At 41.1% G+C, this 17118-nt stretch overlaps 1 protein-coding gene across 1 annotated transcript in view; it reads right to left on the bottom strand.

Moving 5' to 3' along the window:
• The window catches only part of grik4 (glutamate receptor, ionotropic, kainate 4), a gene marked incomplete at both ends in the record, with an annotated part of 146733 nt that overhangs the window by 107632 nt on the left and 21983 nt on the right, over nucleotides 1–17118 (bottom strand). The window contains one exon of the mRNA XM_080024819.1: nucleotides 2197–2361. Within this exon, the coding sequence (XP_079880945.1) occupies nucleotides 2197–2361 (165 nt within the window). The remainder of the gene's footprint in view (nucleotides 1–2196; nucleotides 2362–17118) is intronic.

Raw genomic sequence — 17118 nt, 5'->3', positions numbered from 1 at the left:
AATCGGCAACGTGTTTGAAAAAGGCAAACAGGGACCGTTTCAAGGCCTTTGCTGTGAATCCAGAGGCAGTGAATCGAATGATTAATAAGTAATCCCTTAGTCACCCCATGGGCCTGTAAGACAGGAACACACTAACACCTCACACATACACACACACACTTGCACCTGTCTGCATTGCTTCACCAAATTGTTAAGTTGAACGATTTGACTGCCCACGATCATGCTCCTGGACCCCTGACAATGTTGTTTTTTTGCTCTCTGCATAGCCATTGGTGTGTGTGTGTGTGTGTGTGTGTGTTAGAGCCTGGATATACGAGCATGAAAAGCCTGTGTCAAAACTCTGCCTTCCTCTATCGCAGTTTGTCCCTTGACGCCAGTGCCGAGGTGTCCATTAGTGCTGCCAATTGTCAGGACAGTACAGCGGCTCTCACTGTGGTCGCTTAACATTGATTTTCACTGATCAATACCAGCTATTGGAACCTTGGAATGATTAGAGGGCTGTAAAGAGTTCGGCTTAGGCATTGCTTTGACAAGAGGAAGGGCAAATTGACAAGACAGGAAAAAAATAAAAATAGAATGTTTAATTAGAGTAGAACCAACCACACCAAATTACAGCCATAAAACATGCTCGCATACGCACACACAAAATTCTCTCCCATTGTGCTTGCAGGTTGAACATTATAGCTTTCACTTCCTTTCAGACATTATGGATTTAATGTTCTTCCTTCCTTCCTTTTTTTATTTTTTATTTTTTAGAACGTTTTTCACTAAGCATTCATGATCTTATTCTCAACATATGACTGTGAAAAAAACTGCTGCTTGTGAATTGGAGTCACATGATGTTTCCTGCCTTAAGAGCAGAAACTAGTCCAATGCGGCATCCATTAAGGGGCAGTATATTACACAGGCAGGAGACGCGGGTGCTTGAAAGGCGCGGGTGGGACTTCTGTGGGCAGGTAGTGCTCCCTCTGTGATATTTCCATCTAAACTGCGGCCACTGATCCGTCCCTAATCCAATTCCTGCCTCTAATTACACACACATACCTACACACACACTGTCACACACAAAACATCTGAACAGTTTACACATGATGCAGCATGCACACACACCAATGCCTGTTACCATAAACACACACACACACACACACACACACACACACACACACACACACACACACACACACGAAGAACCGTATTATGGAAGCATTTGTAGTGAACCAGGAAGAGAATGTAATATGGTTTCTCGTTGTTGTGGTAAGAAAAGCGGTGTTTCTGTGGATCAAGCGACACCACTGAAGCTCTTGGAAAATGGGAATGTGTCGTATTGAAAATCAATCCCCACACTTCTTGTCACAGCTCTTTTTATCGGTTTGTTTTCTGCAAACACACACTATGCTGTATTGATTTGGGATATATTTATCAGAGAAAAATTATCCAATAAACACTGAGGTGTATGGCATATGACGTTCTAGGTACCTGTGAAGCCAGGCAATGATATAATAAATAACAAAGAGGTACTCAAGAATGCGTCAATGGAGCCCCCCTCATTGATGCATTTGACACATCTGTATGACAAATTACTGAAAATCTAATGATGGCATTTAAAAAAAAAGATCCATACACCTCTCTGCTGAAGGTCGGACATAGATCAAGCCATGTTTTTCATTACAGTGACTTTTCCTTTATACAAAACATTTTTTTCCCCTCCGCCCAGCCCCAGAAAGGTAAAGTTTGCCAATATACAAAAAAACAGCCAACAGCATAAACAAACCATTTCACACTACTGCAGCTATCAACATATGACAGCTCATTTTGCTTTCCTGTATCCCACCACTCGGTCATCCATTTTCAATAATTTGGATGCTTCCGTTTGACAAAATATTGTTGAACCCGACGGACCTATCTATTCATACAGTGTGAGGGAACATTTCGAGAGGCAGAGTTAAGAGCCGATAGTTTTGCCAGAATTGAAATGACAGGTTTACCGATTTTCAAAACAAGAGATTCCTTTTTGCTGGTGCAATTGTTGACTTGGACCTGGCAGTGCCTCACATTTATTTTATTTATTTATTCACTTTCTCTGTGTTTATTTCTGCGTACCAACCAACAGCCTGGTACCCGTGTGAACAAACACACATCAAAAAATAGTTTTTGTCGCCAATTAATTAATTGGTATTTCTTCCCTGTGTTACTTACTTGTTTCCCCCATCTCATATTCACTGTCTCTGAGCAGTTCAAAGATGTCAACCTCCAGCTTGCCAGTGGTCGAGCGGTTGCTGCTCCTGTTGATGCTGTCTTTGGCCAGCGTGATGGCCAAACGCTCTCCTCTGCTGCACTCCATAGGGTCGTCAAGGATGGCAGCTGGGAACAAGGGAAGTGAAAACCGGTTGTGAGAAATAAAAAACACACACAATTAACTACACTGATAAATGCGTTATTATTTCCATATAAATAACAACCAGAAAGGTCCATGTGGCCAATTATCATCAGTCCTAAAACCTGTAAAGACAAGTCATGTTTGTAAAACTTTTCTTATCTTTAAGATCTACAATAAAAGTTAAATTTACAGAAAGCTGCTCCCAAGGATTTATTCACACCAACATTTGACATTTTGTGCACACTGTTCTTCATTAATCTAGAGTACTTCAAATGGCACAACATTGTTTTTAATGAATCCATATCCTTAACTTCAGGAGCAGCTTTTAGTGGGTGGAATCTACCGGTACTTTTGTTCTCAAAAGCTGAGTGCAATTCAATGTAAACATCTGATTTATGATGAAAGCTTGAAAGCTTAAACTTTTTAAGATCCTGCACCTGTTCTACAATATTTACAAGAACACTGCAAAAAATACATTTTCTAACACACTGTTTACTGCAGTGAATGCATTTGAAACCTCTGTAAGTGGTTTAGCTTTTATGGATTTATGGCTGAAGCTTTTCAGAGATTCTACACTGTGTAATTATCCTTGAATATTAAATCAGTCTGCCACAGGAGAATATAAGAATGATGAGACAACATGTTATTCAGAAATTATATACATGATTTTTGTATGCAAAATGTATTTGTTACAATGTAGGATAATGAAGTAATGTATGGACACAATTTAGGTAGTACATGTCATAATTTTTTATGCAGGAAAAAATAATGTAATTCCACCACAATAAGACTGAAGAGAGAGAGGTTATTAAAAAGGAATTTAATCATGCTATACTACATGGTATATTGGTATGCATTCTATGAAGATACTGTGGCAATAAAAAAAATACATTGGGACAATTGCCAAGTGGTTACCGTGAATGTCATATAATTACCAAATCCATCTATCAATTGGAGGTGAAAATGCCCCCCAAAATATCTTTAAACAAATATGCTTTATTGACGATTGCTGCATTTGTTTTCTATTTGGAAGAATGTATTCAGTGACATTTTAACTGCAGAGCTGTCAAGTACTACTTATGGGCAATTAAGCAGGCACGGTATCTGTTCACTGTGTTCTCAAACAGGAAAGAAATAGAATAGGAAAAATGGTTTATGTATGTAATGAATAGATGGATCTTAGCAGTCTAGTTATGAATTCAACAACTGTATGCTGCATCAATAGCCATATTGGCCACACTAAGTCAGTATTGAAAATCATTGAAGAGCTGAGTTACCAGCCGGCTGCATGAATAACCAACATTTAAACAAACTTTAACACACTTCGATATGTCAGGCAGAACGGAAAACACAATAAAATGAGCAGCAGATGTCTGAGAGCAGGCTTTCTAATTAATTAGTTCAACAGTTCAGTACGTGTCCGTGCAAGAGGTCTTTAACAGTAGCAACACACTGTTGTCCTTTTTAGCCGCTCCAAGCACCGGTACTGTAACAGCATGTTTTGATATGTACCAAAGTACGGCTGACTTGAAAAGGTTTTCGCTGTTACAGAACCACAAGTCAACTTCACACTCTGCACTGCACTCCATTGGGGCCTCAGCAGCACACACGGCAAGTTTGAAATAAATGAGATGAACGGTTGGCGAGAAACAGACACATAGAGTCGAGTTCCTTTGTAGATAGATATTGTGTTACTGGCTAAGTGCAATGGTTCTTCATTTAGATAAATTCGAAAGCAGAGGCAGGAGATAAAAGTAACCTTCCCTGAAATGGTTAAGCCTTACTCAGCTTAAGGTAAATGTACAGTAGAATATCCACACTGCAGTTTTAATGTTGGAACGTCAAACCTAATCATCAGAATCAGACTTGCAGAGCTGAGTACAGGACTGGAAGTTTGTTTGAAGATAACTTTTCCTGTGCTGATCACACAGTTGAACAACAAATAGCTTGTAAAAACAAGTCACATCCACTCATCTGATATCATCACAGGACAAAGTCTCTTCCCGGGTTCTTTTCATCTCAGTCTGACTGAAAGGGTGTGGGCAAAGCACGTCATTTTATGCACTAAGCGGATGCCTATCTCCTGCAGCGGACAAGAGCTTCATAGGCCCACTGGTTTTATTTGGGTGTAAAATCACAGGCACACATTCAATTAAAATATTATGGTTCGGGGGACATGGATTATATATCTCTGCACTAAGCAATGGACTTAAGTGTTCGTTGATGTGTGGAACAAAGAATGTGCTTTGGTCAGAGTGTATTTTGAGGACAGACATGTATGTTTCAAGGTAGGCATTCTGTCATTTTTAGATGATAGAAGATGGTTCTTTACATTTTTGGGAAAGAATGGATGTCTCAGTTATCCTATCTGATCCAAACTTACACCATAAATGGCATCAGCATTTAATACCATTTACCATGGCTTCCATAGAGTTTTCAAATCTCTCAAATATAAAACCCAGCTTCATACATATTCATCATTCGGATTTCTGGACTTTTCTCTTCCAATCCTCAGAAGAACCCTGAAATGGAGATTAACATCCACACAGCAGCAAATTCAAAATAATATCTTGTCCAGATTATGGCTGAAATGATCACACTATTGGCATGTCTTCCATCCAAACATAGCAGCAGCACGCCCTTGGACTTCAAAGCTGCTATAATCAATATAGATAGATTGATAATCAAACCAACGACAACATGTATTGTATTTGACTGTACAAAGGCTCGCTCACAATGATAACCCCCAAATCATCAGCCAACGCTGCAGTTCCCCAGGCTATATGAAGTGCTTGAGTGCCTCACAGCTAATTGTATTGGGTTTTATTGCTCTTTTGGTTTACTCTCACCTCCCTTATGGGATTTATTTTATTATTAGTTTTTTTTATAGATGCAGCAGGCATCTGTTTTCACCACTATACACAACCTCTTCAATAACAAAGCGGTATCTTGAGTTGGTGGAAAACACACCAGAGCTATAGGATTGAATATTGAACTTAAATGTGTGAGGTGGGCAGGCAAAACAACTCCAGATAAATGCTAATGTCACTGTGTATCTCTTGGATGTTTAGGTCAGCTACAATTTGCCCTAATTGGACCAGAAAAATCGGTCAGTGCCGTTAAGAGAAAACAAACAAGTTCAACTTTGAGGCTTTCCTGTTTTTGTATACTGTACCTTCTTTGCCTATTTCTTTCTTAAAATGTTCCTTCCGTCAATCATTATGTTTTGTCTATTAATCTATTTATGTCGTCTTTTATCCATTTCAGGCAATTTTCCTTGCCAAGAAAATACTTGTGTATTGTCATCTACTTTTCCAAGGCTGAAACAGGAAAAGCAAATATCAATCATATACATTTTAGAATCCTTGTAATGCTTTAATACAGACTGCACATCTACACACACACACACACACACACACACACACACACACACACACACACACACACACACACACACACACACACACACACACACACACAGGTGTTATGCCTACTGAATGGAACTTATAATTCTGATTGATTCTGAGATGTGTTGGTCTCACAGGAGTTGACATTTGGGAATGGTCAACACATGACAACTTGCAAATAAACAAGGCTGTTTTCACTCAGGGAAAACATGAACTGGCCCTTGATCCATGGAAACCAATCAATGAGTAGCCCTGAGGTACACTGAGGCGTTGCCCACTGTAAACTGTGGAAAAGAGACTCAGTTGACAGTAGGTATGAAATAAAAATTCCTCTGAGACAAAGGTGCATAGCACATGAACATAATCTTATGGGTTCAATTTACAACCTTTTTAAGAAACAAAAGAAACACAATTATGCGCCTTTTCCTGCAGATGTTGATACAAACTCACACTGTAAACACACTGAAAACAAGGTATCTATCAGTCAGAGTCCTGACTACCCAGCCATAACAACAAAGTACTGACAACAAAGCAACAACAACAAAACAGCATTCTTCTATCCTTTCTTCTGTGAATTTCGTCTGAGGGGACAGACCACAGGAGAATGGTAGGTTTGTGAAGTGTGCATTTTGAGAAACATAACTGAAGAATTGCCACCAAATCAAAGTCAGAATCAAGGCATTAGAAGCTCACCTTGTCTTTGGCGCTGCCCTTTGATAATTAAAAGGGCCTTGTTTTAGTACAAAAAAGGAACATCCAAACACAGGCTTGCATTTGCCTGTAGCGAGGAGCAATGGTGTTGGTGATATAAGCATATAGGAGCTTAAAGTGTCTCTGTAAAGTGGCAGTCAAGAGTCAAATACTCATTATCCTATTGAAGGATCTGCTGGCTTTTACTATTACCTCAATGGCTGGATCTTCCTTCCTATCAGACCCAGGGCTTAATGCAGATCAAATGAAACTATAGCTCTTCACCAACTGTACTAGGTAATTAATGATAATATGCTTTCCAACGAATGGGCGATTTTGGCCTTTGATCATATCAATGCTGTAAAAAATGATAAGGACACTGTAAAAAGATTTGACATTCACTTGGGAAAAAAATGATATACAGTATATCCCAAAAATTACAATTTGCTGGGCTACCCCTGGACAAATACTTAATGTGCGTGCTTACAGTAGCTACTATTACCTTTAGTGACTGCTTAAGCTAGAATTGATTGAGGGTGAGGAATGAACACACTAATGCACAGCATTCCACTTTTCTTACAAAGAATTGTGATGAAATTATTTTGACATGAAGTATTACTTAATTGCACAGCATGACAAGGAACTGTGGGAGTTACACTTCTGCTAATGTACAGCCAAATTCAGACACCAAACATTGTGTAGACCCTTTTCTATTTAGACTTGTTTCAGGCTCCATCTGGTCTCCACTTTTACATGCCTGTTTCTGAGCATATGTTTAATTAAGACATCTTGTTGCTCAGAAAGTGCTCTCAAATGCCATGCCAACAAAAGTGTAATGGAGCATATTGCCTTTGTTTTTTGTATAAAAAAAAGTAAAAAAAAAGTAAAAAGTAGTTAGGCTATTCAATTTTGTAATCAAATGGAAAACCTGAATGTTCAAACCAAGCAACTTTTTCTTCAAATGAAATCAAATACCTTATGCTCGAGTGACTATGAAGCCCCCTTAAGCTTGTCAAACGTGTTTAAGGTCTCTTGGGGCGAGTCTCAGATCCTGTTAGTAGCTATCTACTCTGTTTACCATGCCTCAAAAATAAATCCACCTTGTGTGATGTAAAAATATGCATGAATGAAAAGTAGCACGGGAGTTGGAGATTACACAGTACAATACTTATTTAATTTTGAATGACGTAATGTGGTGCTTTTTTTGTCTGGAATCTGAACGGAATGCATGGAACACTGGGCAAGGGGTGGAAAAATTCATTTGAATTTTTTCTTTCTTTCTTTTTTTTGCGCAGGCTGCATATCATATTTGGATTATTCATTGCAAATGCTTCTCTCCCCACATTCTGGCACCGACTTATCCTATAGGAACTTCATTCGAGGTCTGCTTATTTTGTTGGAGCTGGCTTATTAGTCCACCCTACTGCATTCAGGTCGGATCAGATATGTTCGATTTTCTGTGGCTAATATACCACATTTGCAGGCAAGTATAGCGCTGTCCTTTCTCCGAATCTCATTTGGATGGGTGTTTACACTTTGCCCTTGTCACAGACACCAACGGGACATTTGTAACAAAAGGGTCAACTTCACTCTGATCTTTGTGGGTTGAAACGGCAACACAACTACTAAAAGTCACAGAATTTGAAATCTACACCTTCAATCCAGACATAAACAGCTTCTCCCTTTCATTTCAAAAACATCATAAGAGGGTTCATTTGTATTGCCATTTTCCTTTTTCTTATTCATGACAGTTGTAAATGGAAGAACCCAACCAATTTGGTACTTCCAACATTCTGTAAACAGCATCTCCATTTATTTGACGGTTGCTTTGACTTAAAGCAGCTCCGAGTAACATTTAAATAACAGCCTCATGTTTCCTCTCATAATCACAAATTACCTTTAACAGCAAACGAGACCATCAGTGCAAAGAAAGACGTTTTTATATAGTTTTTATTACTGCTTTTGGTCTGGTCGCACACCCAGTCCGATTTTCGGTTCGCTCGTTCAGGCGATTTGAGAAGCCTATCCCTCCAGGTGAGGGAAGGGGAGCGGGAGCCTTGTTTGAGACAGTTATTTGTCGTCATAATGACTGATAACGGGGCTGAACCATCAGCTAAAAGGGAGAGTGATAGGCGGGCGGGAGGGAACGCATATACACAATTTCACGAGAGCGAATTAGACTGCAGTGTTTACTCCTAAATGAATGAGCGGTAGCCTACTAAAACAAAGTTTACTTTGCCTCACCAGCATCATCAGATGACCATTATTCATCTGAAATAGTCATTATTTACAACAACATAACACATTACCTCATCGTGATCCATACTAACTGCCGTCTCTCGTTCATTCGCTTTGTGTGAGGACACAGACTCTTTCAGCTCCATGAGAGGTGACACTGCATCAACTCATTGCAATCAGGTGTGTGTAGCACTGACTGGCATTAGTTGATGCTGTGTCACTAACCACTCTCACAGAGCCGAAAAGAGTCCGGTGCCCTCACACTTTCAACACACGGACATGCACTATATTGCTTCCTGATCATTTGAATCTCGCACGCCCGGCACGCGCTAGGAAACAGCTTCACGACAGCTGGCGTCGTAAAAATACTACCGCTTTTGTCCAAAGGGGCCGCCAACGTGCCATGTTATTCGTAATGGCTTTAAATTAGCGGAGAGCGAAGACAGCTAACACAACCTTTTCAGTGTTGGATATGCCCTGTTTATTTTGTTAGAGTGTGAAGGTGTTTGCATGTAACTAAACATCCATGCATGTCAGCAGAAGGAAATGCTGTGCCCCATGCTTCTCTGATAGCTGTTTTATTCAGTTGGAGCAGCTTGACTGCAAACTATAATACAGCAAATCTGCCGGCTTGTCTGACAGCATGCCAAATGGAAATGCTAGTTTCCACACTTTAATCAATCTCATCCACAAGCCCTGTGGTGTGCGCTACTGAAGGAGGCGGAGGTGCTATCTTACATAATTAGAAAACTTCGCTCACGGAAGACCTGTCAACAAGAAACTGATTTCCTAGTGTCACATAATCTAACTCACACACACCCATCATAATGTACTGAGAGTGGACTGATATGTTAAGTCTCATTCATTTAAAGCTGAATGCTTAAGATGACTCCACGGGCCTGTAAAACTTCTGACAGTAATTTCAGTTGATTCATCTTCAGTCTGCAGTTTACACATTCACTTTTGTCACTGGTGGTGAATGGAGAAATGGTTTGAACCATAAACCTAGATATCAATGGGACAAAGTCAATAATTATGATAATTGCTGTATAAATCACCAGTTTTAAAGGGGAAGCCTTTAATGGAGCCCCCTCTGGACCTGTAAATGTAAGAGCCATCCTCAGAGATGCACATGAGGGAGTGCAGCCTTTGTCTTAAATTGCCACTAACAAAGGACCTGTCAGGACTGATGACAAAGAGTGAACGGCAACAGAGAGATGAAGAGATAATTGTTACAAAGCCGTAATTCTACAGTTCTTGTTGATGGTTTCTGGCGGCATTTCTCTGCAGACCACCCCTTGGCTGATATTGACTGAGATAGGAGGGACAGCAGAGAATTAAGCTTCAGATGTTGCTCTCATGGTAGCCAGGCCGAGTAATTATCACATACTCCCACCAAGACACCGACATGAGCCACATGCTAATGATGGCTATTAAAACATCCCATTAAACGCATTTTTAAATACACCAATGACCCAATGTCACCTTATGAAATGGATCAATGTGGCTGTTAAACAAATTACATTGTGAAACAAATCATAGCGTCGACAGGACCTGAACTGCTTACTGTATTTACAATTTATTCTAAAGCAAGGTTATATTAGTGAAAATGAAAGAGGGAGTAAAAGAGAAAGCACATCCCGTACTAGTCTATGTTCCAGAACAGAGGTTGAGGATGATGATACAGGGGGATGACAGCTATATCTAGTAATCGGTTATATCTGCAATATGCAAGTGTTACCGTATCATGTATTCTCTTGTCTGCACTTTTACATGTCATCTTGCACGTGTTTACACGTTGTGTGTTTGTATGTCAAGTGCATCTAGTATGCACTTATGATCTGAGTTATGAATGCAGGCTCATTTCACTCAGGGGAACAGTGAGCAGAGGGTCTTATGCAGCATATCTGTGAGGCAGGACTCTTGGGAAGGTGGGTGCATGTATGTTAAGTTTTTTAGTGTTTGTGTGTGATTTGTGTCTTGGGAATAATTGTTTGTATAACGCCACTTTTTAATTTCTATTCCACTTCAGCTCATTACCTGGCACCACTGCAGAGCCACGTAGCATTCAAACGACCGCTTGTCTAGTGCAAATACACAACTAGCTGATGCAGTCCCTCAGAGGATTTAGGAGCCGCAGAATCAGCTGAGATTAATGCACATAAACACTCAGCTGTGACTTTTAAACAGCCTCTCTTACTGACACAATATATACAACCCAAAATCCAATTAAACCCGAGATCAACCAACAGCTGCAAAGGCACAAGGAAGCGGGGAAGAGCGGTGATACTTCACAAGCACACATAACAAGCAAGATGCCACGTGTATCAGCCCTGAGCTTGTGTACTAACAGGTGACAGAAGAACGTCAGAATATTTTGCAAACACTGCCTTTGGCACAAATACATAGGGGCGCTCTGGTGGCGTGGATAGAGCCAGTAGCGACCTTACCTATGTTTCACCTGTTTCAATTGAAACGGGCCCGCCTGCCGTGGGGCCCCCGACGAGGGGGGCCCCCCCAATAATTTTTTATACAAATAATGCTTGTGCATGCTACCAGGCCTAGGGGCCCAAGGACTCAGGGGGCCCCTAAGCCAGAGATATTGATGGTAACTGTACACATGTTGCATTGTCAAAGAGCTCACTCATGTTAATAACAGGGTCCAAAAAGGAATAGCCTAAATATAAGGAAAGAAATCATCATGGGCCCCTCAACCACCCTTTATCTGTTGAAATAGGTCCCTCCATCATATAACATGGTTCTGCAGACCAATCTACTGTACTGTTTTTGCAGTTGAAGAGTGCTGCCTGCTTAATAATTTAAAAAAAAAATAATGTTCCTTCTGCAGCTCAAGATTTGATTTAGCCTCTAAATTTTCTTCTCAACATGCCCCCGGACCCACCAACAAGGACCATCGTCCCTCCAACAGTATCCCAAAATCCTGCGGGAAACACTGATTCCTTACTATGTTTTTGAACATTAATTGTATGTGTGTGGAAAAGTCAGTGTACCTGACTGGATAGGGAGTGGGGGGCCCTTTAGGAGTCTGGGCCCAAGGGCCCATTATCTCATAATCAGTCTATGAACCAACTGGATTCCACAATCTTTTTTATTTTCGCGGGGAGCATTATTTATTAAAAAAAAAGAAAAAAAAGTGGGGGGCCCCACACTAGGTCTTGAAACAGGCCCCCAGATAGTTAAGGCCGTCTCTGGATAGAGCGCTTACCATATTGGCTCCAGCCTTCGTTGCAGTGGTTCCGGGTTCAAATCTAACCCGTTGACCTTTACTGCATTTCATCCCCCATCTCTCCCCATTTCAACTGTGTTCTATCAAATAAAGCTTGGAAATGCCAAAAAATACTATTTAAACAGTGCTGCAAATGTTGACATGCAGTGCTAAAGATCCAATGGATGCAAACCAAAACATTTCCTGACAGCTATTCTTACCATTAGCACCTATATGTGAGTGTTGCCAGTGGCTGCACAATGACATCAGATAAATTGAAAGCACAGACGTTGTTTACATAGATTTTCCACCTAAAGGACCCTGCCAATGTCAGTGTAATTACATAACATCCACAAAGCATGAAATGGAATCAGTGGAGAACCTGTCACAGGGGCACTCAGATTGATGAAAGCGGGCGAGGCAAGCCAGGGTTAGGGGAGTGGTGGATGCCAAACAAGAAAAATGATGGTGGATAACCACAGGAACTAGCGGTGTGTGTGGCTGACTTTGTATTAACATGTCGGGCCATAGGTTCATCCTCCTGTGTGTATATGATGTATTTCTCATTTTTTATTTGGTGTTCTGACAGACTGTTGCTGCTATTTGTTCAATTCCCCTCCCACTGGGTTGGAATAGTCTGAAAGCAATTCATCAGTGCAAAGTAGCCCGCCCACTTGTAGTTCTCTTGAATCAGCTGAGCCAACAATCCAAATCCTGATGTCTTCATACCGACTAATGGCCATACATTGTCAGTAGCTGTTGGCAAACATTTCAACTTTAAAAAGAATAGGTTATTTCTGACAGCGTGGCGGTGTAACAGAATGAGCAATGGTTGTCATGGGAAGACAGCAGGGAAAATGATTCATTGTTCATTGCGCCCAGGCTACACTAGCGTGGGCTTGTCTCCAGCAGCACATGGCACACTGGGTAACTATTTCTCGCACGAGAACCTAAAGTCCATTACGTGGAGCATTATTTGCCTCAGCCATACTGTTGGCATTTTCATTTTGGAGTGTTTTTAAGCTTGACAGAGCACAGGGAAATGTGTACCTTTTGTACATCCTTTTGTGTCGATTGAAAACAAAGACCAGTGAGCACAAATTGCATTCAAACTTTGTTTAATAGGACTGACTTAGACTTTCTGCAGGCCTCACACAGCACTTAACATGTTGACAGAACGCCACAGGACAGTGCACTTTATGCTAGAGGTTTACCGGGCATTCAGACTGAAAAAAGGACTTTGTTAAAAATACCGTATGCAAGGGGCTGAGTTCATGGTGGAGGTTGGTGATGTAAGTGCCAGTAAGATGATGCAAAACAAGGTTGGTTTGAGTAATAAGTCCATGAGGTGGATTTTTTAGAATATGCCAAACAATGCAGTTACCACTACAACTAATAATAATAATAATAATAATAATACAAATATAAACAATGGAAAGTTATCACAGAGGCAATTTTTTTAATTTTCTGTTGCAACAATTGCGAGGTAAATAAAAGTGGTATACCATTACAGTTGCAAAGAAATTCAAGGAATGTGCATTTCCAGATGCCATATCATTGTGATGCCAAAAGAAGTCAGGCTTTCTTGTCCTGGACAACCCTGCCTATTTTTTGCTGGGTTTCTCTGCGTTTGCACCTCTGCGCAATAAATGAGCGTGCTGCTTTCTTTAACTTACTGCCGATAATGTGCGATCTGTGTGCACTGCCATAAACATAAACATTAACATTCAAACATCTTCTGCCCTCGCATTTTATTTATTGGTGTCCGTCCAGATAACTGTAGGTGTGACATTCACAGCAGACTTTTAATCAACACGATGATGGCCAATCAGTCACTGGGGAATGGCGTGAGTGGATTGTAAACATTAAAAGTAACAGCTGCCAGAGGGCCAAGGGCTGGCAGAAAGTCACATTGTGATAGTAAATTTAAGAGCTCACCATCTTAATTGGGTCAGTCCTGGAATCGCAGACAAAAAAAACAAGCATACAGTAGTTAACCTTTGCCGCCTTCAGTCTGCCCATAACACCTGACTCCCCTCGGCAGAGCTGGTTGACAGCTCTGTCACTGTCACGGAGCATGACGAAGCTCCAATTCCATTCAGAGAGCAGGATTGAAGGACAATGAAAGAGGTAGCAGAGGAAGAAAGCAAAGAGAGAAGGAAAAGGGAAAAGAACATTCATTCCTTCATGCAAGGATGAATTCCCCCTGGGTTCAAACATGACGACAGGAATGGCAATATGCAGTGAGTGTTGTGTTGCCAGCTCTTGTCAAAGCCAGACACAATGAAGGAGAAAGGCTGTAAAGTCACAGGAGGGCCATTACAGGAGGCGGTAACAAATACAGCACAAACGGATCGCAGCTCCACCACTTTATAAATTATCGTACTGTACATTAAGGAAACAAGTTTGAGGATTGATAAAAAACAATCTCCCCGTCCCACTATTCAATTATATTTCATCAAAGCTTTGATGGAACAAATTAAAAAGAAACATATGGGGTCGGTTGTTAAAATAAATATATATATATTCTTGACCGATTAGGGCCACAGGGGGGACAAAATGTAATACATAACTATGACAGTGGTGGCAACATTGGACGGAATGCTTGAAATGAATGATGCCAAAAGTTCATTTTCACTCTGTCCCCGAGCCTAAATGAGGGGGAAATGAATAATAGTGCTGGACTGAGCTGGAGCGAGTGAGAGTGACAGGCGTGGGAGTAGGACAGTGATTTAAAGGGATAGTTGCAGAAAAGAAGAGAGAAAGTGACAGGAAGAGATGGTGACAAAGGGGGGAAACTCTGGGAAGACCTGTTGCAAAAGACTGACAGCTTTTGGCTGAGAAAGACAGCAAGATGACTCACAATGTGTGCTGTATGTGGCACATTGATAATCTTGACGATGATGATGAGGATAAGGAGGAGGAAGGGGATGGTTAATTTGAGGAAAAAACAGCAACAATGCGGCCGTCGTAGTTTGATTTTCGGACCCAAGGGGTTTGAAAGACAGGGAGTCGGCGGGGCCTGGCAGGCAAGGCAAGGAGACAGTTGAGTCCCGAGGGAATTCCAGCTCTCAGTAGGAGTCATTACCTGTCAGTCAGCAATATCTCCCTCAACAGGCCTGGCCTACAGACACATCCCCTCGCATGTAATTGCCTGGAAGGTCAAGGCAGAACAGCGGATGGTTTGATGAAAGGAAAGGTTAAGAAGGAGGAACGAAAGAACAGGGTGGTGCCGGTGACAGAAAGAAAGAAGGAAGCTTTTTTTTTAAATACATCAACTAGTGAGACGGAAAGGAAGTAAGTGCTTGTCACCCCCAGGGATAATACTGATATAGACTGTTTACTGTATATATGTGTGTGGCTGAGAAGAGCCTTTGACATTTTGACATGGTAGTTAAATCTGAAGAAAACTGACCTTCAAGAAGATACCTGACAGTGGCTGACAGGAAACCTTCTTTCATAACCGTTTGATGGACAGACTTCAGAGTAACCTTAATCATGCAAAGTTCAACACGGACGCCTGTCCCGTGCGATGTCCATGCATGTTGGACGAGCTTGAGAGGCTAAATGACCTGATCATGAAACAGATGCAGAAAAGATGACATTGGTCTGCCACTATGTGAACAGCTGTTTCCCCCTATGTGTGAAAGTAAACAGCTGTTCACATTGAAAAAATTTGATAGCCAGACTATACTCACTGTTGGGTGATTTAAGACAATAATCTGCGATGTGTTCCATTAAAGTTTATGCTTTGTCCACTGACTGCCCCATCTGTTTTTCGTTCTTGATGATATTTGATGATGATTGTAGACATCATGTCCTGTACCACAATTGGGCCTGATCAATAAACCATTGTTGAAGGTAGATTTAAACTCAAATGTTATATCTCATCTATATTGGAATATTTTGAAAAGGACTAATTTTGGCACGGAATTGTCACATTTAACACATGTACTTCTTGGCCTTGAGTAGGTAACTGTAACGGGGAGGCAAATTTCTCATTCCTCAAAATTTGCACTAGTTATATGTGGGCGCTATACAAGGTGCTTACATTTGGGACTGCATTAATATCCCCATGCTCAGCAAGTTTGACAGAGATTGAAAGATATTCTGTCAGGCAGGAACCCCAGTTGCAGAGAGATCCACAAGAAAAGGATGCCACTGCTGATTCTTGGATAGTCAAGTGGGCAACAATGGGCCTATTGGTAAAAAAGAAAATGGTTTGCAAAGCGGGAGATTGACTCCATATATACTGTATTATGCCAACAACAGCTTTCGTGAGGGTAATGATTCTTCGCTATAGAGTGAACAGATTTGAAGCATACAGACGCACACCTCTGGAGAATCAAAAGTTTCAAAGGGAAAGGAGATGGCAATAGTTGACAGTTGTCCTGTTATCTGTTATAACCACATAGCTGTTTCCTGTATATTTGACAGCCTTTGATGTGACAGCCTGGGGAAATGGACAGATATTCAGCCACTTAAATGGGTTGAGAGCACCCGAGGGGACCAGTCCTCACCCTCATGCTTTAGTGCAATATTCTACAGTACGATCCACCACATGAAAAGGACATTAGCAGCATTACTTCCCCTACTAATCACTCATCTCTCTCTCAGTCTTTCTCTGTCTCATTCCCTTCCTCTTTATTTCTTCTTCGCTGTCTACACAGTGGCATGCAGTCACACTCTGAGGGATGACTACTGCACATAAAGTATTGACTTTTTATCACCCAAAAGGGCAGGAAGGGACACTGCTAAAATCATGGCGAGAATCCATCACCCGGGGAGACAAAACCAAAGCTCCTTAGGCCCTTCAACAGCACCAGCACTGATATAAACCGGATATCCCTTGCCTGATACTGATACATCATATTTCTATTCCCCTCTGCCTCTCTCTGGCTGTCCTTTTCACTTTATCCAACCACCATGCATGCAAGTGAACGTTATTGGATGATGAAAACGGGGCCCATATTGTACACAACATTGTAAGAGCTTCAAATAAAAAAGATTGGGAGAGGCAAGTGTAACACTGGCCTAAGGATCTTTCCTAACTTGAATGAAATGATAGAAATGGAGAGAGGCATATTTCCGTAGGGTCACAATAGATCAACACACAGCGATTCAAAAATAATACAAAAAGTAGAGCGAAATTTAGCATTATTTCCAAGGCTCGCCAATTA

This window comes from Ammodytes marinus (assembly GCF_949987685.1).
Source record: "Ammodytes marinus genome assembly, chromosome: 3".
NCBI lineage: Eukaryota > Metazoa > Chordata > Actinopteri > Uranoscopiformes > Ammodytidae > Ammodytes > Ammodytes marinus.
This window is presented reverse-complemented; position numbering and strand designations above follow the sequence as displayed.